Below are 24,633 nucleotides of genomic sequence, written 5' to 3' on the forward strand. Positions count from 1 at the left end.
ATAGTCAAATAAGCAAAGTTTTGTTTTTTTTTAAATGGCAAAAAACAATATAAGCTATATTGAGTAGCCTGGACAGATGAGACAGAGTGTAGCCAACCATACTGTTCAAACTCAACTTAATTTGTGTTTACCACCACAGAACCAAATAGACGGGTGGTTGTTCTATTAGAGTGTGCAGTGTGTGAGCTTCAGAGCCTCTTCTTTAGCTTCAGCTTGAGGCAGAGAGGCAGAGGTGTAGTGAGGGGCTCCTCTTCGTCCTACTGGTGAAGATCCAGTCTGTCAGTGTCCAGCTCTGACTCCCCTCTCACAGCATCTGAAATGACACCAGTGTGTATTAAACACCCATTACACCTCTTATTCTTAAGGAGTTAGAGTTTTGAAGAACATTGTAGTCAGACAGTGGCTGTGTGATTTGAATATGAAAGGTAAAACACTTGAATTGGAGAAATCTATGCACTTACAGAGGGTCAGTCTTTAAACTTCACCACAGCAGGTTCTGAAGAAACAATTGCACAACAACAGGTGTGATTATAATGTGCATATGTTTAGTTATGAAAGTGGATAATACAGTAACTTACAGAGGTCTGTCTTTACATTTTGAACTTGGCCCAGCGAGGGAATCTGTAAAAATAAGAAAACAAATATCAGTTTGGATCATTTCAGGCCACAGTGTTTAATCAAGTCGCAGTATTTACCTCCAGAGGGTCTTTATCATGCTGTTATGTCCATCTATCTTTATTAACCATAGTTATATCTGAAACAGAGATGAAAACATTAATTTACTCATAGGAAATACTTTTTAGCGCAGATAAAACTGAAACTCTTTTGTTTTAGTTATAAGCCTGAGTATGAACATGAGACATATTTCACTGCTAGTTAAATACACAATACTCTACTTAATTTACTTTTTACCACAACATTTTAAAATTATAATATAATTTATGATGGTGTTCATGTCAATTATCAGTGTAATTTTAGATGTGACACATTAGTGTTCATAGTCAACATCTCCACTGGAAGTTCTGAAGCCCCGTTTCAAGTCCCATAACAGAAAGTTAGAGACAAAAGTCAGAATCTGACTCTAAACTAAATCTTCACTGTCACAAAAATCATTTAAAACGTACTGACTTCTGATCAGCGTGCCGGAGCTCTGATGTGACATCCAGGCAGAAGGACGGGTCCTGATGGAGACCACTCAGCAAGAAGGACAGAGTCCTGATGTCATCTGGGGGAAAAACACATAAGTTTTGGTTGGTTAGCTAACGTTAGCTGTTGTTAAAGTTGCTGCTTTTTATTACGTTACGTATTATGGCACGTTGCGTTAAATATTGTATTAAAGCACTGACATGACACTGCACTTTATTCAACTCAACAGTCAACACTCTAGTTACACAAAATAATATTATCTCTGGTTAAAACCAACAGATCAGACCAACCGGTGTCCCGTCGTCCAGGCCGAAGGGAGAGCGCGAGAGCGGGTCCAGCCAGAACCGAGGCCCGTAGACACGACCAATGATCACGGACAGAATTACAATTCTTGTGATCGTAAAAAATTACAAGAATATAAGTTAGTGTGTATATAAAATAGTATTAATAAGATGGGATCTACCTCAAGAGATGGAGTTATCCTGACTCCTGACCTTCACATCGTCTTCATCACGGTTAGCTGCTACTGTCGCTAACTTTCCACTGCACTCGTTCCAAACTGAATTAAAACACACAGAGTCACCAGATGTACACACACCACAATATAACGTTAACGTTTATGTACATTAATGACGACTAATACAATTAACTTTTTAAACATTACTTACATTGAAATCCACGACCACAGGTGATGTGTTTTTCTCTCAGGGTTCTGATAACGGCTCAGAGTCAGTGGCGCTGTTCCGCGCAGCGGAATCCGAACCGTGGTTGGCCGCGGATCCGCGCAATTGATATAAAATCATTGGTCAAAACAAAGTTGTTAGTGTTAAAAGTACGCTTCACAGTGCGGAATCTAAGATGATTTAACAGCAGACTTCTCTCTGTAACAGCAGGCCATCCAGTTAGGTTATTCCAACAGTCAGAATGCGAATTACGGAACAAAATACGCAGCGGAATCCGCAAGGACGCGGACTGTGGGGCGGAATTTGGCGGGACGAAAGCGGATCCTAAAATCCTATGAGTTGGGACTGCACACATTCACAAATAATAATCATTTTGTCTTGTTTCTAAACTAGAAGTGTAAGGCTGTGAGCTCTAGAAGTGCAGTGGGAGTGGTTTTACTGTAGACAGACAGCTGACGAGATCGCGCTCACAACTTTACAGCCTGAGGTCTGCAGACAGATTCTGCAGTATATACCGACCTATCAATCGATCTGTTGCATTCAGCACCATGTACAGAGAGAGACTGATATGATGATAAGTTACTAACACGTTATGTATACGTCCAACTCGTTATGAATACACTATGTATACGCCCAAAATAAAAAAAAATAAAAAAAACACTGTTGGTTCAGCGTATGCCAGCGTTTTAGGGAAATTCTGGTACGTCAGCATACGCTGGCTAAATCGTCAAGGTGTGACAGGGCCTTAACGAGGCTAACTGGTATATTAAGCTTTTCCCAACTTCCGTTGGAAGAAGGGCAATAACGTCTTCCCCTTGAAAATTCACCCATTCTCTTTGTTACGGCTTTAAATTCTAGATCTTGAGAATCGTTGACAACACAGAATGTATGGCTCTTCGCTGATTGGCTGGTGTCCGGACTCGCACTTCCGGGGTTTTTGCAAACCATCTAGTGTATTCTGATTTCTGACCTAGTCACTGGAGAGAAATGAAATTGAGTAGAGGCACTAGGTGGCGCCAGCCTGACTAATTCTTCATGCCTCTTGTCATAAAACTTATAAAATCCTTTTATATTCATCTACAAAATATTGCAACATTTGTACCAAAACTGTAACATTTTACCACTTGATATCTTTTGGTTTGTGGACAGTAGAGAGGTATTTGGCAGTTTGATTTTATTCTAGTCACAACCAATCATGGTTAGGTAATTTTTATTTTTTTATTTTTTTACAAATGTTCCTTTTATAAATGGACGAAACGTATTTGTTGGCTGCTTATGTGGTTACCTGTCTCACACACTGAACATTTTTTGAAACTTTTTTGCGCTCAGTTTTTAACATAATATCATGGAATTTTAACCAACTAAGAAGTGCAACTTGTGCATTTCAAAGGACACCGGTAAGGAACTGTCGGATTTGGTGAAATGGGCTGTTTTTCTCGTATCCATGAAGACCGTGCAAGAGGCTAGATACAGTAAGTAGCTAGCTGTGGTAATTTGAGATGGTACAGTTTTTTTATGTGGCAGCAAATGTGGCAAAAGATCTTCCAGAAGAAACACTTTGAGGGAATAGACCATTTCATCACCAACCAAAACACCAGCACTGAGTAAGAACGAGGTCTTTTCTGTTGTGTTCACCCAGGTTTCTTCACCTGGTTCCCTCCTGGACACTGCTGTGATACTGCAGGACAAAGAGGAGAGACACTTTAGGCTCTTGTAGGATCTGCTGACCCTCCCTGACCAGTTCTTCTGTTAAACTGCACTGATACCTTTGACTGAGACACAAAAGCCACTGAGAAGCACAGCGGAAATATTGCAGCAACATCAAATACAACAATTTGCTGCAGCGAAACTTGAATTTCCCTTAGGATCAATAAAGCATCTCTCGCTCTCATATTTCTGACAGTAGCTTAATGTTCTTAATTACAGCGCCAGGTCCTGAACGCATTTTCGATCTATGCAATTTCCATGCGTACTTTGTATTTTGAACGTTTGTAGGCCTTGAGCTCCCACTACCACTCTCTATCTGATCTGTTTTCTCCAATACAATGCCCAGTTCAATTAAGTGTCAAGTCAATATTTATTATTATGAAGCCCACCTGATCAATGCAGCCTGAATGGAAGAATCCAATATAGAGATTGAGAGGATGAGGGAAAGCATATCACTGTCTCCAGCAGGCACTTCGCTCTCTTTTGTGTTTAATGGGCATGGTTTAAGCATATCCATGGCAACAGGGGCTATGATTACATGATTAACAATCTCATATGGCCATAGGATGCAGTATTTGTTAGATCTTTTGAAGGTCCAATGGATAACAGCTTTGGCGTATTGTTAAACCCAAAAGCCAGGATGAGATTTTAATTTACTGTTGCATCATGTTCCTATTATCAGAACATTAGTCTATCTATGAAAAAGAAATATTAGGGAGATTTGAAAGTTTATAAATTGGTAATATGTTTATTTTATGCTGAGAAATTTGTTTTTTATGAATTATAGTATTATAATGTGTAGGGCTGGGTATCATTAAGAAGTTGCTGATCCGATACATACGTCGATACATAGGCCATGATACGATACATATATCGATACAGTGCACTTTCAGTTTGATATGATATATTTCAAATCGATTCAATACGATACGGTTCAACAAAAAAATAATGACGAAATGTTGGATGTGGTACTAAAAGTGTTTGTTAAACCACTTCCTGTGCAAAATGAATACGAAACAAACATTTTACTCATCAAAACAGTGAAAATGTTAAATTTGTCACATAAACAAGTCTCCTTTCAAGTTTCCAAACAGCAAAACTGTAGCTGTAACAAAATAATTTAGTAAAATATAGTAAAAAATACTCTTGGAAATATATCGATACAACAGCCCACGATATCGATACTGTATCATTACATTAAACGATACGATATATTGATATTTCGATATTTTTGCACACCCCTAATAATGTGATGGTGAGTACTTAAAATTAAAAATTATTTCCAGGACTGCAGAACACAGGGCAGATTGTGTAATGGAAGATTTATTATTTCATTTCGCCTGCTTCTTCAATATGGACAACTTAACAAAAAACACAATTACACAGTGTTATAGAAAATGTATACATATCATTTATTTTGTTAGTTTGTGAGCCAAAAGAGCAGGATTTGCTTTGCATGTGTTTGATCATCACCTTGTTTTTGTTACATTTAATATTAGTGTAAAATCCCTCAGTTGTCCAGATAGAATCCATGGCAAAGAAGAAATTCAATCAAGTTTATTTTGGTTGAATACATTTGAATTTGCCACATTTAATATTACATTAAGCAGTAACTGAACATGACAAGGCTTACATTTATATAGGGATCAATTTTTTTCCACAGAAATTCACACAGAAAGTTTATACTTGCAATTAGCAGTTTTAAATGTACAGGTTTGTGTGAATTGGGCATATTGTAATGTGCCCCTACCAAGGCATGTTAGAAAAAATATTTGCCAAAAGACATCAGCACACAAAAACAAAAGTATCAATGGAAATTTTACCACTGTCCATAACAAAAGTGTCAGTAAAAGTAAGCATTTTTACCTTTCGCTATTAGTAGTACTAGCAGCAGTGTTTGTATATTTTATGTGTATATACAGATTTTACTCCTAACCTGATCGTTTATTGTGATTCAAGCCTTAATAACTCTGTAGAGCAATATTGAGTCCCGCGATATTTGTGAGCCCACAAACTTACAGGAATCCATCTTAGAGTGCGCCCGCTTTACTGTTAATTCATTAGACGGACCGATCACAAAGCAGCATTGGGGTTTGTGCAGAAGTCAAAGGAACCAAAACAAACACGGCACTTGGTGCATCTGTGGACAGGGAAGATGCTTTTCTCTTAACTGATTGGGACAAAAGTTAGATTTTTCAGTTGGTTCCTCTGTTGTGACGCTTCAGCCAGTTACATTCAAGTAGTCCTCATGACTATCTGAGTTTACTGATCACTTTCAGCGAGAGCCATTCCAGACTGATGAGGTGTAGAACTCAATTGACTGTGCTACATACTGTATATCAATCTGGCATGAGCTATTACTTTTTTATTATATTGAGATCTGTAAAGACAAAATGCTGATTAATTGATTCATCTTGACATCTGTTGTCAAATCAAAACAATCAAAACAATAGTTATAGTGATTTAAGATCTAGTATTAGAACTATTTTACTGTGAAAATGGAACTGAATAGGAAAGCACATATGTTGATGGTAAGTGGTCACTTATACAGCACATTTCTCTCTTAAGGCACTCAAAGCTGTTTTCAACAACGAGTCACTTATACAGTCACACACACATTCACATACAAGTGTTTGCAGACACTGAGTGCAAGGTGGGTTAAGTGTCTTGCCCAAGGACACAACATTATTCACCTGTAAGATCTGAGATTGAACTTTCAACCTTCATATCAGTGGACAAACACTCTGCCAAGAAAAGAGAAAAAGCTATAATATACTTTTATATATATATATATATATATATATATATATATATATATATATATATATATATATATATATATATATATATATACACACTTAATAACACTTAATATTAATGTTTTTTTGCATCAGTCATTTCTGGGACAACCCCAGAATTTACCCAATATTTACCAAACATTTGATACTATTCTCAAAATCAACCAAACTTGAACTTTTATGCTTTATTTACTTTACATTACATTTACTGTTTACTCTTAAAGTTTTACTGTATTTGATTTTTTTTTCATGTGATAATTCTTTGCTACTGATATACAAGTATTCTTATGGTATGTTAATCTGTACACAGTGAAAAGAATGCATTTTGAACTGCACATAAAAATCACTCTGGTTAATGGTTAACGAATTTCAGATAATGTGCTTAACAATGATACAATTAATTTTACAATTCATGTAGTTAAAGGCCCGCACCCTTCGCCCTTTAACCTGACGCCACCAGTTTGATCACAGATTTACAGACAGAGCTGAGCAGAGCAGCAATGACAGATCCAGCATACTGAACACTAACATTATTCAGTCTAGTTTTGATTAAGTTTCTATGACGAAGAATGTTATTTGAAAAGTGCGATCAGGAAGGGCAAGTCAGAGGAACCTTGGTCAAAACATAAGCAAATACTGTGGATATTCCTCACCAATTTATGCAAAAATAGTAGTTTGTAATAGTAAATGTATTGTGCTAGCAGTAGAATTGGTAAGTGTAGAAATAATCATTCAATGCACAAGACAACTTGATGACATACATGCCAGTAATTAAATATAATCCTTACATTTTACATTAATCTCCACAAACACCTGTCTATACTTCTAACTTCAGCCATACGTTTTATTTTAGTTTAATAAAACAGGCAGTGTCTCCAAAGTCACTAAGCCAGACTCCAGCAAACAGAGGCTGAGTGAAGGTGGTGTGGACTCTGTGGAGGAGGTTCATGCTCTGACCCTTAACACTGTAAAAGGACAGAGCCCCTGAGCTGTGGTTCAGGTAAACCCCGATTCTGGACGAAAATGGACTTGAGATCTCAGACTTGACATTATTTAACCAAAATGAGTATCTGTTTTCCTTGCAATCTAACGCCCAAGATGCATCATAATCCCCAAATCTACATTCCTCTGTGGTCCCTCGTCTCTTAATGTCCCTGTAGGACACTGCTATACGAACCCAAAGCCTCCCGCTCCACTCCACCTCCCAGTAACAGCGACCTGTCAGACTCTCCCTGCTCATGACCTGCCACCTTTCAACAAACCTCTCCGGGTGATCAGGATACCTCTGCTCTTTAACCATAGCTCTGACTCTTCTGTTTCTCTCAGACAAAGACAGATATTTGTGTGCTGTGTTTGGGTCCAGTGTAATGTCCTGTGCATATCTGATGAAGTCCTCTCTGGTGCATGGCTCAGTTAGTTTAAACTCTCTCAGAGCGATCTGCAGTTTGTCCCTCAGCACTGACACAGCTCTGGTCATGTCCTCAAAGTCCCCCCTTAGTCCGGTCTGGACCCTGGACTCTGTCCTTTTTGTGAGTTTGAACAGTGGAGGACAGTGCAGTATAAACTGGTTATGGTCTGGAGTGAGGGACAGTGTGTCCAGCTCAGAGATGGTCTTCTTCAGATCACAGATGTCCCTCTGCAGTTGGTCTTGGAGCTCTTTGACTTGACTCAGTTTGATCTCGTACTCAGACTGGATCTGCTGCTCCACTTCAGAGCGTCTTTCCTCCAGGAGAAGAATCATCTGAGTGAACATGTCCTCACTTTGTTGCAGTGCTCTCTTGGCAGAGCGGCTAATGTCCTGGGCGTCCTGTTGGAGCTTCTTCAGGTCTGTCGCTTTGTGCTGGAGACTCTGGAGCAGCATGGACTTTTTGGCCTCCAGCTGTGCCTGTCTCTGGGCCCTCTCTGCTGCAGAGGACACTGTGTCATGGCCCTTGTGTTGGTCCACACAGAGGGAACAGATGAGCTGCTGATCTGTGCGGCAGAACAACTTCTTCACCTCGTTGTGTTGTGAGCAGAGGTTTTCCTGGAGTTTGTCAGAGGGCGCCACCAGCTGGTGTTTCTGTAGTACTGCTACATCACGATGAGGCTGGAGGTGAGTCTCACAGTAAGAGACCAGACACTGCAGACAGGAGCTGACAGCCTTCAGCTTCCTCCCAGTGCACAAATCACAACTCACATCTCCAGGTCCAGCGTAGCAGTGGTCAGCAGGGGGCGCTCTGATCTTTGTCTTCTTGAGCTCCTCCACTATATTGGCTAACACTGTGCTCTTGACCAGGACAGGCCTGGGGACAAAGCTCTGTCTACATTGAGGACAGCTGTACCTTTGCTCTTGGTCCCAGTTGGTTTGGATACAGTCTCTGCAGTAGCTGTGTCCACAGGGAAGAGTCACTGGCTCCTTCAGCAGATCCAAACAGATGGGACAAGTTATAGTTTCCTGGTTTAGAGCTCGCTGCGCCATGTCTCCACTCAGTCAGAGTGACTGTGTTAGGTTTACTTTTACAGAAGTGAGTGTAGTGAGCAGGAGGAGGAGACAGGCCCCGCCCCCTTCTTCTTTACAGGTCTAAACATGAGGAAGTGACTGAGGCTGAATTAAACTACTGTGTCATAGATTTCTCTAAAAAACAAGAAACCACTGGTAAAGTAAAAAAAATAAAATAATAATAATAATTGGGAAATTGACTTTCAACAAGTAGATTAGGAACAAATGCAAATGTATATGACTCATCAAACAACAAATACTAATTATTATTGGGAATTCTCTTGTAAGGTCATTAATCATTATTTAAAAAAACGTAATATATAGACTTGAACATATGAGATGTAACTCTAAAATATGTTGGCGTATATTCATTGTATTTCATATTTTCATCTCGTTATTTATTTTTCTTTTGTAATTATATTGATCATATATCTTTTGTTTTACCTTTCTGTAAATCTAGTCTAATCTCTGTATTACTGACCGTATATGAAACCGAAATTGTGAAAAAGGAAATACTGTAGAAATCTAAGCAAGATATTGAATTTATTATTTTGGGGTTTTGGGTGATACCACAGAGAAACAAAGAACTATAGTTTCCGTTAAAGTAATTTTTTAAAACATCTGTACTGTACTTAAGTACATTTTAATGTGGATACTTTTTACTTCACTACATTTGAGAGCAGGTGTCTATAACTTACTTCACTATATTTTTGAAAATGAGAAGTAGATCAAATTATTTCTATAATACAAAGATTAAGCAAATACTACTACTACAACTACTCCTTAACTGATGTAGTCATAGTATTTAGTAATAGTAATAGTATTGAGTTAGCAGTAGAAGTTGTAATGGTAGTAGTAATAATCCTTCAGTGCACAAGTAAACATGATGAATTAGACATTTTCATGAATCTGCTAAAACATTCCCATTGTCTGCTTCCCTCTAACTTCAGATACATTTCATTTGAGTTTAATAAAATGGACAGTGTCTCCAACAGTCCATACACCAGTGAACAGAGGCTGAGTGAAGGCGCTGTGGAGTCTGTGGAGGAAAAAAAACTCTACTTCCCAGTAACAGCAGCCTGAATGGATCAAGGGTCACTGAGCAGACTTTGATTGTCATATGTTCGAGGTGTATTTCACAGTAACTAATGTAAACCCTGAGTCTGAAACTGTCTCTGGGTCTGTCCTCAGTGAAGATTCAGCAAAACATTTCATTGTGAAGAGCTTGTGTTCCTGGCATTCAGTTTCCATCCTAAAAGGTCTAACAATAAAAGAAAAAATAAGACATGGGTGAATCTACTGCTAAGACTGAAAATATTTTACCTCGATTTTGATAACTGTGACAGAAGATAAACTGTTGGAAGAAGAGTATTTCTCAAAAAGATCAGCTGGATCTACCTTAGACAAGATATTAGACAAGATTTATTATTGTTGGTTTTCAGATGCTATCACTGTAATAAAAAAGTACAAAACAAAGTACTGCAAAAGTACATTTTTAAGTATCTGTATTGTACTTGAGCAAATTTTAAAGTGGACTTTTTTTTACTTTTACTTCACTAAATTTGAGAGCAGGTATCTGTACTTTCTATTTCACTATAATTTTGATCTGGACTAAAAAGTTTGTAATTTTTGCTTGTAGTCTGGGACATGAGGTTGAGGCTGAGTGTTTATTTTTTAACATGTTCATTCGTTATGAGCAAACAAATACAACTGCAAGAAAAAAATGAAACTAGATTAAATATTTTTTGATTAGCACAATTCAAATTTCAAAATCACTACATTTGACACTATTCTTGAAATCTAAAATACTGTTACTTTTACATTTGAAGTACACTTTTAGGCCTGTACCTCAGCGCTTTTACTTAAGTAGGTTTTTTTCTTGTTATACTTGAGTAAGTTACCTAAAGTTTGTAAGTAAAATGAGTTCTTCTTCCACCACTGCAGTATTACAAACTCCTGTGTCTCATAGAAGCTGTGGTAAAATGAATAGAACTGATATCTGCTGATTTTGTGCATAATGTGGTTGGATGTCACCACTAATACAAATGATCATATTCAACATTTAGGACTTTTTTACTTTTGATATTTCTGATTCAGACAATAATGATGCAATATTAAAACAAATATGTGGTAAAAACTAGCAATAAACAATTTGCAAGAAAGAAATGTAACTAAAACTAAATAGGTAGCAAAATGACATTAGAAACAAGAATATTGGTCCTGTCATGTTTTTATTAAATAGTGACTCCATAGTGATAATAGTTTATTTGAGTGTTTTTATTTTATTTATTTTTATTTGTACACACTGAAAATACATTTTTATCTTCATATACAACAAATCACTAATATTAAACAGATTTTAGATATGTGCTCAAGAAAAAATATCATAAAATCAAACAATGATACAAAGAATATATATTTAATGTATTATAAATGTACAGGTTTGTGTAAATTGGGCATATTGTAATGTGCCCCTACCAAGGCATGTAAGAAAAAATATTTGCCAAAAGACATCAGCACACAAAAACAAAGTATCAATTGAAATTTTACCACTGTCCATAACAAAAGTGTCAGTAAAAGTAAGCATTTTTACCTTTCACTATTAGTAGTACTAGCAGCAGTGTTTGTATATTTTATGTGTATATACAGATTTTACTCCTAACCTGATCGTTTATTGTGATTCAAGCCTTAATAACTCTGTAGAGCAATATTGAGTCCCGCGATATTTGTGAGTCCACAAACTCACAAAAATCCATCTTAGAGTGCGCCCGCTTTACTGTTAATTCATTAGACGGACCGATCACAAAGCAGCATTGGGGTTTGTGCAGAAGTCAAAGGAACCAAAACAAACACGGCGGTTGGTGCATCTGTGGACAGGGAAGATGCTTTTCTCTTAACTGATTGTGACAAAAGTTAGATTTTTCAGTTGGTTCCTCTGTTGTGACGCTTCAGCCAGTTACATTCAAGTAGTCCTCATGACTATCTGAGTTTACTGATCACTTTCAGCGAGAGCCATTCCAGACTGATAAGGTGTAGAACTCAATTGACTGTGCTACATACTGGATATCAATTTGGCATGAGCTATTACTTTTTTATTATATTGAGATCTGTAAAGACAAAATGCTGATTAACTGATTTATCTTGGCATCTGTTGTCAAATCAAAACAATCAAAACAATAGTTATAGTGATTTAAGATCTAGTATTAGAACTATTTTGCTGTGAAAATGGAACTGAATAGGAAAGCACATATGTTGATGGTAAGTGGTCAGTTAGACAGCACTTTGCTATTTTAAGGCACTCAAAGCTTTTTTGAACAATGAGCCACTCAACCATTCACCTACACATTCATACACAAGTGTTTGCAGACACTGAGTGCAAGGTGGGTTAAGTGTCTTGCCCAAGGACACAACATTATTCACCTGTAAGATCTGAGATTGAACTTTCAACCTTCATATCATGGACAAACACTCTGCCAAGAAAAGAGAAAAAGCTATATTTATATATATATATATATATATATATATATATATATATATATATTATGTATGTGTGTGTGTGTGTATATATATTAGGGTGTCAAATTATGCGTTAATTGCGATTAATTAATTACAGTCATATTTAGCGCGTTATGTTTTTTAATTGCGTTAATCTCATTTTTAATCTCTAACTTATGTGTTTCTGTATGTGAGTTTCTTTATTATAAAACCTGTTTTTATGTGTTGTTGGGACAACAACACACACACACACAAAACACATTTATAATTTTTTTAATTTCGGTAATTCCACTCATTGCCGGAAAGCCACACAAAACGCGCGCTGTAAGAGCGTAAGTAAACGTCATGTTAACGTTGGTTATGTTCAGATTTCCTCGTCTTTGCTACTTTACAGCAAACAGTTTCTTATTCATGGAGACTTGGGCTCAACAGCCAATTTGCAGAGATTTGTTAAACAATAAATTACTTTATAAAGTCACTTTTTCTTTTGATCTGCCACAATAATGTAATAATGAATTTAAATGAAAATACCTCAAATTGAAGGCTTTTCTCAGCAATTTTTAGGTGAGATTAAAATGAGATTAATTAGATTAATTAATTACAGATTAATTAATCTCTCAATTTTTTTAATCGCATGACAGCACTTAATATATATATATATATATATATATATATATATATATATATATATATATATACATACTATAATATAACACTTAATATAATAAGTGTTTGTTTACCACACTTTTTTTTGCATCAGTCATTTCTGGGACAACCCCAAAATTTACTAAACATTTGATCCTATTCTCAAAATCAGCCAAACTTGAACTTTTATGCTTTATTTACTTTACATTACATTTATTTTTTACTCTGAAAGTTTTACTGTATTTGATATTTTTCATGTGATACTTTTACAGAATAATTCTTTGCTACTCAATTTGTACTTTTACATACATGCATACATACATTAATATACAAGTATTCTTATGGTATTTTAATCTGCACTGAAAAGAATACATTTTGAACAGCACATACAAAAAAATCACTCTGGATAATGGTTAACAGATATGTGTTTAACAATGACACAATTAATTTTACAATTCATGTAGTTAAAGGCCCGCACCCTTTGCCCTTTAACCTGACACCACCAGTTTGTTCACAGATTTACAGATAGAGCTGAGCAGAGCAGCAATGACAGATCCAGCATACTGAACACTAACATTATTCAGTCTAGTTTTGATTAAGTTTCTATGACGAAGAATGTTACTTCAAAAGTCTGATCAGGTGAGCCAAGTCAGAGGAACTTGGTCAAACATGCAACAAACATGCAAAACATGCAAATGCTGTGGATATTCCTCCACAATTTATGCAGACATAGTTAGTAATAGTAATACTATTGCACTAGCAGTAGAAGTGGTAAGTGTAGTAATAATCATTCAATGCACAAGACAACTTGATGAATTAGACATACATACCAATAATTAAATATAAACTTTACATTTTACATTAATCTCCAAAGACACCCGTTAGATACTAATTTCAGTCATACATTTTATTTGAGTTTAATGAAATGGGCAGTGTGTCCAAAACTATTAAGCCAGACTCCAGTGAACAGAGGCTGAGTGAAGTTGGTGTGGACTCTGTGGAGGAGGTTCATGCTCTGACCATTAACACTGTAAAAGGACAGAGCCCCTGCACTGTGGTCCAGGTAAACCCCGATTCTGGACGAAAGTGGACCTGAGACCTCAGACTCGACATTATTGAACCAAAATGAGTATCTGTTTCCCCTGCAGTCTAATGCCCAAGATGCATGATTATTCCCAAATTTATATTCCTCTCTGGTCCTTTGTCTCATAGCGTCCCTGTAGGACACTGCTATACGAACCCCCCTGTCCCCACTCCTCTCCACCTCCCAGTAACAGCGACCGGTCAGACTCTCCCTGCTCATGGCCTGCCACCATCTAACAAACCTCTCTTGGTGATCAGAATAACTCTGCTCTTTATTCATAACTGTGACTCTTCTGTTTCCATCAGACAAAGACAGTTGTTTGTGTGCTGTGTTTGGGTCCAGTGTAATGTCCTGTGAGTATCTGATGAAGTCCTCTCTGGTGCATGGCTCAGGTTCAGTCAGTTTAAACTCTCTCAGAGTGAGCTGCAGTTTGTCCCTCAGCACTGACACAGCTCTGGTCATGTCCTCAAATTCCCCTCTTAGTCCGGTCTGGACCCTGGACTCTGTTCCCTTTGTGAGTGTGGACAGTGGAGGACAGTGCAGTATAAACTGGTTATGATCCGGAGTGAGGGACAGTGTGTCCAGCTCAGAGATGGTCTTCTTCAGATCACAGATGTCCCTCTGCAGTTGGTCTTGGAGCTCTTGGACTTGACTCAGTTTGGTCTCGTGCTCAGACTGGATCTGCTGCTCCACTTCAGAGCGTCTTTTCTCCAGGAGAAGAATCATCTGAGTGAACATGTCCCCACTTTGTTGCAGTGCTGTCTTGGCAGAGCGGCTAATGTCCTGGGCGTCCTGTTGGAGCTTCTTCAGGTCTGTCTCTTTGTGCTGGAGACTCTGGAGCAGCAGGGACTTGTTGGCCTCCAGCTGTGCCTGTCTCTGGGCCCTCTCTGCTGCAGAGGACACTGTGTCATGGCCCCTGTGTTGGTCCACACAGAGGGAGCAGATGATCTGCTGATCTGTGTGGCAGAATAACTCCATCAGTTTGTTGTGTTGAGAGCAGAGATTTTCCTGGAGTTTGTCAGAGGGCGCCACCAGCTGGTGTTTCTGTAGTACTGCCACATCACGATGAGGCTGGAGGTGAGTCTCACAGTAAGAGACCAGACACTGCAGACAGGAGCTGACAGCCTTCAGCTTCCTCCCAGTGCACAAATCACAACTCACATCTCCAGGTCCGGCATAGCAGTGGTCAGCAGGGGGCGCTGTGAGCCCTGTATTCTTTAGCTCCTCCACTATATTGGCTAACACTGTGCTCTTGACCAGGACAGGCCTGGGGACAAAGCTCTGTCTACATTGAGGACAGCTGTACCTTTGCTCTTGGTCCCAGTTGGTTTGGATACAGTCTCTGCAGTAGCTGTGTCCACAGGGAAGAGTCACTGGATCCTTCAGCAGATCCAAACAGATGGAACAAGTTATAGTTTCCTGGTTTAGAGCTCGCTGCGCCATGTCTCCAGTCACTGTGTTAGTTTCACTTTTACAGAAGTGAGTGGAGTGAGCAGGAGGAGGAGACAGGCCCCGCCCCCTGCTCCTTTACAGGTCTAAACATGAGGAAGTGACTGAGGCTGAATTAAACTACTGTGTCATAGATTTCTCTCCAAAACAAGAAACCACTGATAAAGTTAAAAAATAAATGAGAAAATGAACCTTCAGCAAGTAGGTTGTGAACAAATTTATATGAATATTCATCAAACATCAAATACTAATTATTAAAGGGAATTCTCTTGTAAGGTCGTTAATCATTATTTTAAAAAACTAAATATATAGACTTAAAAATATGGGATGTAACTCTAACATATTATTGTGTATATTTTTTGTATTCTATATTTTCATTTTGTTATATATTTTTTCTTCTTGTATTTTATTTATTTATTTTTCTTCTGTAATTATATTGCTTATATATGTTTTGTTTTAACATTCTGTAAAAAATGAAATTGAGGAAAAAATGCTGAGGGAAAAAAAACACCTTAACTTGCTTAATCATGCTTCGATTATTATAAACTGCAAATAAGAAAAAGATTAAATGAAAAATGAAGAACAGTTAAATCTACTGCTAAAGTTAAAGATGTTTCACCTGAATTATAGTCTAATCTCTGTATGACTGACCGTATGTATGAGATATTGAATTTATTATTTGGGGGTTTCAGGTAGTATCGCAGTATTACAGTGGTGGAAAGTAACAAAGTACAAAAGTTTCTGTAAAAGTATTTTTTTCTGTACTGTGCCTAAGGACATTTTAATGTGGATACTTTTTAATTCACTACATTTGAGAGCAGGTGTCTGTTGTTTGCTTCGCTATATTTTTGAAAATGAGAAGTAGATCAAATTGTTTCTATTGTCCAAAGATTAAGCAAATACTACAACTACTCCTCAACTGATGTAGTCATAATATTTAGTAATAGTAATAGTATTGAGTTAGCAGTAGAAGTTGTAATGGTAGTAGTAATAATCCTTCAGTGCACAAGTAAACATGATGAATTAGACATTTTCATGAATCTGCTAAAACATTCCCATTGTCTGCTTCCCTCTAACTTCAGATACATTTCATTTGAGTTTAATAAAATGGACAGTGTCTCCAACAGTCCATACACCAGTGAACAGAGGCCGAGTGAAGGCGCTGTGGACTATATGGAGGAAAAACTCCTCTTCCCAGTAACAGCAGCCTGAATGGATCAAGGGCCACAGAGCAGACTTTGATTGTCACATGTTCGAGGTGTATTTCACAGTAACTAATGTAAACCCTGAGTCTGAAACTGTCTCTGGGTCTGTCCTCAGTGAAGATTCAGCAAAACATTTCATTATGAAGAGCTTGTGTTCCTGATATCCGGTTTCCATCCTAAAGGGTCTAACAATAGATGCATCACAAATTTTGGACATCAGGTCATTGCGCAATGCATACTGGGAAAGATTTCCCAGTATGCATTGCGATTTTTTCCAAAAAAGTAAGCATCCAACCGCCATATTTGTTTTCCCAGTGGGATGCTTCTATTGACAAAGCTGATCTTTTCAAGTCTTTTGAACCATATCGCTTTTGTTTCTGGTTCTGATATTGTCATATTTTAGTTTTGGGATTTGGACATCGTAATTGTGTGGTTGTTGCATGTCCTAACAGCAGAAAACTGCTTGAGAAATTTGTTTGCGAACTTCATAACTGCAAAAGGGAATCAGATCTGTGTGAATGCAAATCACCGGAATTGAAAAATAGTGAAAGGTGATGGGCAGTATTGTTACACAGGAAAGACGAAAAAGGTAACCTCTGACTGCTTAAATCATCCCGAGTTTGCAGTGAACATTTTGTATGTGGAGCACCATCAAAGCAAAACCCCAATCCCTCGCTCAACCGTGGTTACGAATTTAAAAAGTCAACGCCAAAGGTTGTTCGCCAAGAAACACCATCCACTGCAAAGCGACCAAGACTTAATGTTGCTGTAAAGCCACAAGAGCAAGAAAGTGCGAGCTCAGCCTGTTTGTCCTTTGCACCTCTCGCTTAACAATCGGGATCCCATTTTGATGGAGCTCCACATATAAAATGTTTGCTGCAAACTCGGGATGATTTAGGCAGCCAAAGATTACCTTTTTCGTCTTTCCTGTGTATCAATACAGCACATCGCCTTCGCCTTTCACTATTTTTCAGTTCCGTTGGGAAGGGAAACAGTTTGAACGCAGGTTTGCAGTCACACAGATCTGATTCCCTTTTGCATTTATGGAGTTCGCAAGCCCATTTCTCAAGCCGTTTTCCGCTGTTAGGACATCCAACAACCACACAGTTACAATGTCTGAATCCCATAACTAAAATATGACAATATCAGAATCAGAAACAAAAGCGATATGGTTCAAAAGACTCCAAAAGACGTAAAATGAATAGAACTGATATCTGCTGATTTTGTGCATGATGTGGTTGGATGTCACCACTAATACAAATGATCATATCCAACATTTAGGACTTTTTTACTTTTGATATTTCTGATTCTTTTTTTTTTTTTTTATTTTTTTTTTTTAAGGAATACTGGCTCCTGCCTCCCATCTGAGAAAATGAAGTGCTCTTATTCTAGAACCAGGAGACTCAGATAGACAATAATGATGCAATATTAAAACAAATATGTGGTAAAAACTAACAATAAACTATGTGCAAGAAAGAAATGTAACTAAAACTAAACAGGTAGCAAAATGACATTAGAAACAAGAATATTAGTCCTGTCATGCTTTTATTAAATAATGACTCCAAAGTGATAATAGTTTATTTGAGTGTTTTTATTTTATTTATTTTTTATTTCTACACACTGAAAATACATTTTTATCTTCATATACGACAAATCACTAATATTAAGCAGATTTTAGATATGCACACAAGAAAAAATATCATAAAATCAAACAATGATACAAAGAATTAATATTTTTATGGAGTTATAGGTCCACACCCTTTTCCCTTTAACACACTGAACACTCCTAACATTAATCAGTTTAGTTTTTATTATGTTTCTATGAGAGAGAATGTGCCCATACTTCAAAAATCTGATCAGGTGAACCAAGTTAGAGGAACCTGGTCAAAACACAGAAACACAAAACAAAGTACTGTAGCTACTGCTCTTCAATTCATGTAGTCATAGTACATAGTAATAGTAATAGTAATAGTAATAGTAATAGTATTGTGTTAGCAGTAAGTGGTAATTGTAGATCATCAAATGCATAAGAAAAATGGATGACTCAGACTTTGATAGTAACAATTAAACATATTTTTCTATTCTTAATTCATCTCCAAAAACTCTCCCACTGTTCACATTCCTCTAACTTCAGCAGAACAGCAAGATACATTTTATTTGAGTTGAATGAAATGGGCAGTGTCTCCAACGTTACCAAGCCAGACTCCAGTGAACAGAGGCTGAGTGAAGTTGGTGTGGACTCTGTGGAGGAGGTTCATGCTCTGACCATTAACACTGTAAAAGGACAGAGCCCCTGCGCTGTGGTCCAGGTAAACCCCGATTCTGGACGAAAATGGACCTGAGACCTCAGACTCGACATTATTGAACCAAAATGAGTATGTGCTTTTCCCACAGTGCAGGGCCCAAGATTTATCATTGTTCCCAAATCCACATTCCTCTCTGGTCCCTTGTCTCTTTATGTCCCTGTAGGACACTGCTATATGAACCCTCAAGTACCCGCTCCACTCCACCTCCCAGTAACAGCGTCCTGTCAGACTCTCTCTGCTCATGACTTGACACCTTTCAACAAACCTCTCCGGGTGATCAGGATAACTCTGCTCTTTATCCATAGCTCTGACTCTCCTGTTTCCGTCGGAAAGAGACAGTTGTTTGTGTGCTGTGTTTGGGTCCAGTGTAATGTCCTGTGAGTATCTGATGAAGTCCTCTCTGGTGCATGGCTCAGGTTCAATCAGTTTAAACTCTCTCAGAGCGATCTGCAGTTTGTCCCTCAGCACTGACACATCTCTGGTCATGTCCTCAAAGTCCCCCCTTAGTCCGGTCTGGACACTGGACTCTGTCCCCTTTGTGAATGTAGACAGTGGAGGACAGTGCAGTATAAACTGGTTATGATCCAGAGTGAGGGACAGTGTGTCCAGCTCAGAGATGGTCTTCTTCAGATCACAGATGTCCCTCTGCAGTTGGTCTTGGAGCTCTTGGGCTTGATTCAGTTTGGTCTCATGCTCAGACTGGATCTGCTGCTCCACTTCAGAGCGTCTTTCCTCCAGGAGAAGAATCATCTGAGTGAACATGTCCCCACTTTGTTGCAGTGCTGTCTGGGCAGAGCGGCTAATGTCCTGGGCGTCCTGTTGGAGCTTCTTCAGGTCTGTCTCTTTGTGCTGGAGACTCTGGAGCAGCAGGGACTTGTTGGCCTCCAGCTGTGCCTGTCTCTGGGCCCTCTCTGCTGCAGAGGACACTGTGTCATGGCCCTTGTGTTGGTCCACAGAACAGAGGTAACAGATGATCTGCTGATCTGTGCGGCAGAATAACTTCTTCACCTCGTTGTGTTGAGAGCAGAGATTTTCCTGGAATTTGTCAGAGGGCGCCACCAGCTGGTGTTTCTGTAGTACTGCCACATCACGATGAGGCTGGAGATGAGTTTCACAGTAAGAGACCAGACACTGCATACAGGAGCTGACAGCCTTCAGCTTCCTCCCAGTGCACAAATCACAACTCACATCTCCTGGTCCAGCGTAGCAGTGGTCAGCAGGAGGCACTGTGAGCCCTGTATTCTTTAGCTCCTCCACTATATTGGCTAACACTGTGCTCTTGACCAGGACAGGCCTGGGGACAAAGCTCTGTCTACATTGAGGACAGCTGTACCTTTCCTCTTGGTCCCAGTTGGTTTGGATACAGTCCCTGCAGTAGCTGTGTCCACAGGGGAGAGTCACTGGATCCTTCAGCAGATCCAAACAGATGGAACAAGTTATAGTTTCCTGGTTTAGAGCTCGCTGCGCCATGTCTCCGTCAGTCAGAGGGACTGTTAGTTTCACTTTTGCACAAGTGAGTGTAGTGAGCAAGAAGAGGAAGAGACAGGCCCCTCCTCTTGTTCCTTTACAAGTCTTAACATGAGGAAGTGACTGAGGCCGAGTTAAACTACTGTGTCATAGATTTTTCTCCAAAACAATAAATCCGGTTTCCATCCTAAAGGGTCTAACAATACAGGCATCACGAATTTTGGACTTCTGGTCATTGTGCAATGCATACAGGGAAGGATTTCCTAGTATGCATTGCGAAATTTTTGGAAAAAGTGAGCATCAAACTGCCATGTTTGATTTCCCAGTGGGATGCTTCTATTGACAAAGCCAGGCTTTTCTAGTCTTTTGAACCATATCGCTTTTGTTTCTGGTTCAGATATTGTCATATTTTAGTTTTGGGATTTGGACATCGTAATTGTGTGGTTGTTGGATGTCCTAACAGCGGAAAACGGCTCAAGAAAGGTTTTTGCGAACTTTGTAACTGCAAAAGGGAGTCAGATTTGTATGACTGCAAATCTCCGTTCAAACTCTTTCCCTTCCCAACGGAACTGAAAAATAGTGAAAGGCGATGGGCAGTATTGTTACACAGGAAAGACAAAAAAAGGTAACCTCTGACTGCTTAAATCATCCCGAGTTTGCAGTGAACATTTTGTATGTGGAGCGCCATCAAAGCAAAACCCCAATCCCTCGCTCAACCACAGTTATGAATTTAAAAAGTCAACGCCAAAGCGAAAGGCATCAGCTGTTTTCCAAGAAACACCTTCCACTGCAAAGCGACCAAGACGTGATGTTGCTGTAAAGCCACAAGAACAAGAAAGTGCGAGCTCATCCTGTTTGTCCTCTGCACCTCTCGCTTAACAAACGGGATCCCACTTTGATGGCGCTCCACATACAAAATGTTCGCTGCAAACTCGGGATGATTTAGGCAGTCAAAGGTTCCCTTTTTCATCCTTCCTGGGTATCAGTACTGCCCATCACCTTTGCCTTTCACTATTTTTCAATTCCGTTGTCAAGGGAAACTGTTTGATTAGAGGTTTGCAGTCACACAGATCTGATTCCCTTTTGCATTTATGGAGTTTGCAAACTTCCAGAGCCCATTTATCAAGCCGTTTTCCGCTGTTAGGACATACAACAACCACATGATTACAATGTCCGAATCCCATAACTAAAATACAACAATATCAGAACCAGAAACAAAAGCAATATGGTTCAAAAGACTTAAAATGAATAGAACTGATATCTGCTGATTTTGTGCATGATGTGGTTGGATGTCACCACTAATACAAATGATCATATCCAGCATTTAGGACTTTTGATATTTCTGATTCAGATTTTTTTTTTTTTTTTTTTTTTTTTTTTTTTTAAGGAATACTGGCAAGAATGTTGGTCCTGTCATGTTTGCATTAAATAGTGACTCCATAGTGATAATAGTTTATTTGAGTGTTTTTATTTTATTTATTTTTATTTGTACACACTGAAAATATTACATTTTGATCTGCCTATACAACAAATCACTAATATTAAACAGGTTTTAGATATGCGCCCAAAAAAAAAAAAAAAAATCATAAAATCAAACAATGATACAAAGAATATATATTTTTGCGGACTCCCCATACTTCAAAAATCTGATCAGGTGAGCCAAATTAGAAGAACCTGGTCAAAACACAGAAACACAAAACAAAGTACTGTAGCTACTGCTCTTCAATTCATGTAGTCATAGTACTTAGTAATAGTAATAGTAATAGTAATAGTAATAGTAATAGTAATAGTAATAGTATTGTGTTAGCAGTAAGTGGTAATTGTAGATCATCAAATGCATAAGAAAAATGGATGACTCAGAGTTTGATAGTAACAATTAAACATATTTTTCTATTCTTAATTCATCTCCAAAAACTCTCCCACTGTTCACATTCCTCTAACTTCAGCAGAACAGCAAGATACATTTTATTTGAGTTGAATAAAATGAGCAGTGTCTCCAAAGTTACCAAGCCAGACTCCAGTGAACAGAGGCTGAGTGAAGTTGGTGTGGACTCTGTGGAGGAGGTTCATGCTCTGACCATTAACACTGTAAAAGGACAGAGCCCCTGCACTGTGGTCCAGGTAAACCCCGATTCTGGACGAAAATGGACCTGAGACCTCAGACTCGACATTATTGAACCAAAATGAGTATGTGCTTTTCCCACAGTGCAGGGCCCAGGATTTATCATTGTTCCCAAATCCACATTCCTCTCTGGTCCCTTGTCTCTTTATGTCCCTGTAGGACACTGCTATACGAACCCCCCAGTCCCCACTCCACTCCACCTCCCAGTAACAGCGGCCTGTCAGACTCTCTCTGCTCATAACCTGACACCACTTAACAAACCCCTCAGGGTGATCAGGATAACTCTGCTCTTTATTCATAACTGTCACTCTTCTGTTTCCATCAGACAGAGACAGATATTTGTGTGCTGTGTTTGGGTCCAGTGTAATGTCCTGTGAGTATCTGATGAAGTCCTCTCTGGTGCATGGCTCAGGTTCAGTCAGTTTAAACTCTCTCAGAGCGATCTGCAGTTTGTCCCTCAGCACTGACACAGCTCTGGTAATGTCCTCAAAGTCCCCCCTTGGTCCGGTCTGGACACTGGTTCTCTTCGTGAGTGTAGACAGTGGAGGACAGTGCAGTATAAACTGGTTATGATCTGGAGTGAGGGACAGTGTGTCCAGCTCAGAGATGGTCTTCTTCAGATCACAGATGTCCCTCTGCAGTTGGTCTTGGAGCTCTTGGACTTGACTCAGTTTGGTCTCGTGCTCAGACTGGATCTGCTGCTCCACTTCAGAGCGTCTTTCCTCCAGGAGAAGAATCATCTGAGTGAACATGTCCCCACTTTGTTGCAGTGCTGTCTGGGCAGAGCGGCTGATGTTCTGGGCGTCCTGTTGGAGCGTCTTCAGGTCTGTCTCTTTGTGCTGGAGACTCTGGAGCAGCAGGGACTTGTTGGCCTCCAGCTGTGCCTGTCTCTGGGCCCTCTCTGCTGCAGAGGACACTGTGTCATGGCCCTTGTGTTGGTCCACAGAACAGAGGTAACAGATGATCTGCTGATCTGTGTGGCAGAATAACTCCATCAGTTTGTTGTGTTGAGAGCAGAGATTTTCCTGGAGTTTGTCAGAGGGCGCCACCAGCTGGTGTTTCTGTAGTACTGCCACATCACGATGAGGCTGGAGGTGAGTCTCACAGTAAGAGACCAGACACTGCAGACAGGAGCTAACAGCCTTCAGCTTCCTCCCAGTGCACAAATCACAACTCACATCTCCAGGTCCGGCATAGCAGTGGTCAGCAGGGGGCGCTGTAAGCCCTGTCTTCTTCAGCTCCTCCACTATATTGGCTAACACTGTGCTCTTGACCAGGACAGGCCTGGGGACAAAGCTCTGTCTACATTGAGGACAGCTGTACCTTTCCTCTTGGTCCCAGTTGGTTTGGATACAGTCCCTGCAGTAGCTGTGTCCACAGGGGAGAGTCACTGGATCCTTCAGCAGATCCAAACAGATGGAACAAGTTATAGTTTCCTGGTTTAGAGATCTCTGTGCCATGTCTCCACTCAGTCAGAGTGACTGTTAGTTTTACTTTTACAGAAGTGAGTCTAGTGAACAGGAGGAGGAGACAGGCCTCGCCCCCTGCTCTGTACAGGTCTAAACATGAGGAAGTGACTAAGGTTCAGATAAACTACTATGTTATAATTTTTTCTCCTCTCAGGTGTCTGTCTGCTGTTTTCTGATAGTACTCTTATGTATCAAGGGTCTCTGAATAGACTAGACGAAAGAGGAGATCCGAGGAAATCCCCTATATATTTAGCTGTTATTTCTATTTTATGTAAAACACCAACGTGTTTCGACTTGCGTCTTCATCAGGGCATGCAAAACTCACAGGTGCATATGGATTTTATTTAAATGTACGAGTCACATGACTACACTGTCATGTGTATACATACATTACAATTGTATGTATTGTGTGTATGTATGTAACATTCTAAACACTCCTAATATTATTCAGTTTAGTTTTGGTTCTATTTCAGTGTCAGAGAATGTTCAGATCAGAGGAACTTGGTCAAAACACAGAAATGTAAGCAACAACTACTGTAAATATTCCTCTTCAATATATGTAGTCATAGTAGTTAATA

The 24,633-nt window shown here is 39.1% G+C and overlaps 4 protein-coding genes across 4 annotated transcripts; all 4 read right to left on the minus strand.

Moving 5' to 3' along the window:
* Positions 1-6,536: 6,536 nt before the first annotated feature.
* On the minus strand, positions 6,537-8,802 carry LOC110168073 (tripartite motif-containing protein 16-like). Its single transcript, XM_020933478.2, has one exon. The coding sequence runs from the start codon at positions 8,790-8,792 to the stop codon at positions 7,179-7,181; it is 1,614 nt and encodes a 537-aa protein (XP_020789137.2). The 5' UTR covers positions 8,793-8,802; the 3' UTR covers positions 6,537-7,178.
* A 4,329-nt stretch (positions 8,803-13,131) lies between these two features.
* On the minus strand, positions 13,132-15,496 carry LOC110158768 (tripartite motif-containing protein 16-like). Its single transcript, XM_020923288.2, has one exon. It carries the CDS (start codon positions 15,478-15,480, stop codon positions 13,861-13,863), a length of 1,620 nt encoding a protein of 539 aa, XP_020778947.2. The 5' UTR covers positions 15,481-15,496; the 3' UTR covers positions 13,132-13,860.
* A 2,771-nt stretch (positions 15,497-18,267) lies between these two features.
* LOC129411535 (tripartite motif-containing protein 16-like) lies at positions 18,268-20,511 on the minus strand. Its single transcript, XM_055162664.1, has one exon. It carries the CDS (start codon positions 20,465-20,467, stop codon positions 18,845-18,847), a length of 1,623 nt encoding a protein of 540 aa, XP_055018639.1. The 5' UTR covers positions 20,468-20,511; the 3' UTR covers positions 18,268-18,844.
* A 1,301-nt stretch (positions 20,512-21,812) lies between these two features.
* LOC110168112 (tripartite motif-containing protein 16-like) lies at positions 21,813-24,064 on the minus strand. The gene has a single exon (XM_020933519.2). It carries the CDS (start codon positions 24,044-24,046, stop codon positions 22,430-22,432), a length of 1,617 nt encoding a protein of 538 aa, XP_020789178.2. The 5' UTR covers positions 24,047-24,064; the 3' UTR covers positions 21,813-22,429.
* Between the last annotated feature and the right edge of the window lie 569 nt (positions 24,065-24,633).

This window comes from Boleophthalmus pectinirostris, unplaced genomic scaffold (assembly GCF_026225935.1).
Source record: "Boleophthalmus pectinirostris isolate CB_2022bp ecotype Guang Dong unplaced genomic scaffold, ASM2622593v1 HiC_scaffold_5, whole genome shotgun sequence".
In the NCBI taxonomy this organism is placed as follows: domain Eukaryota; kingdom Metazoa; phylum Chordata; class Actinopteri; order Gobiiformes; family Gobiidae; genus Boleophthalmus; species Boleophthalmus pectinirostris.

What these genes read in the sequence shown, in the direction of transcription:
- LOC129411535 (XM_055162664.1), bottom strand. Translation starts at nt 20,467, where the DNA reads ATGGCGCAGCGAGCTCTAAACCAGGAAACTATAACTTGTTCCATCTGT.
- LOC110168073 (XM_020933478.2), bottom strand. Translation starts at nt 8,792, where the DNA reads ATGGCGCAGCGAGCTCTAAACCAGGAAACTATAACTTGTCCCATCTGT.
- LOC110158768 (XM_020923288.2), bottom strand. Translation starts at nt 15,480, where the DNA reads ATGGCGCAGCGAGCTCTAAACCAGGAAACTATAACTTGTTCCATCTGT.
- LOC110168112 (XM_020933519.2), bottom strand. Translation starts at nt 24,046, where the DNA reads ATGGCACAGAGATCTCTAAACCAGGAAACTATAACTTGTTCCATCTGT.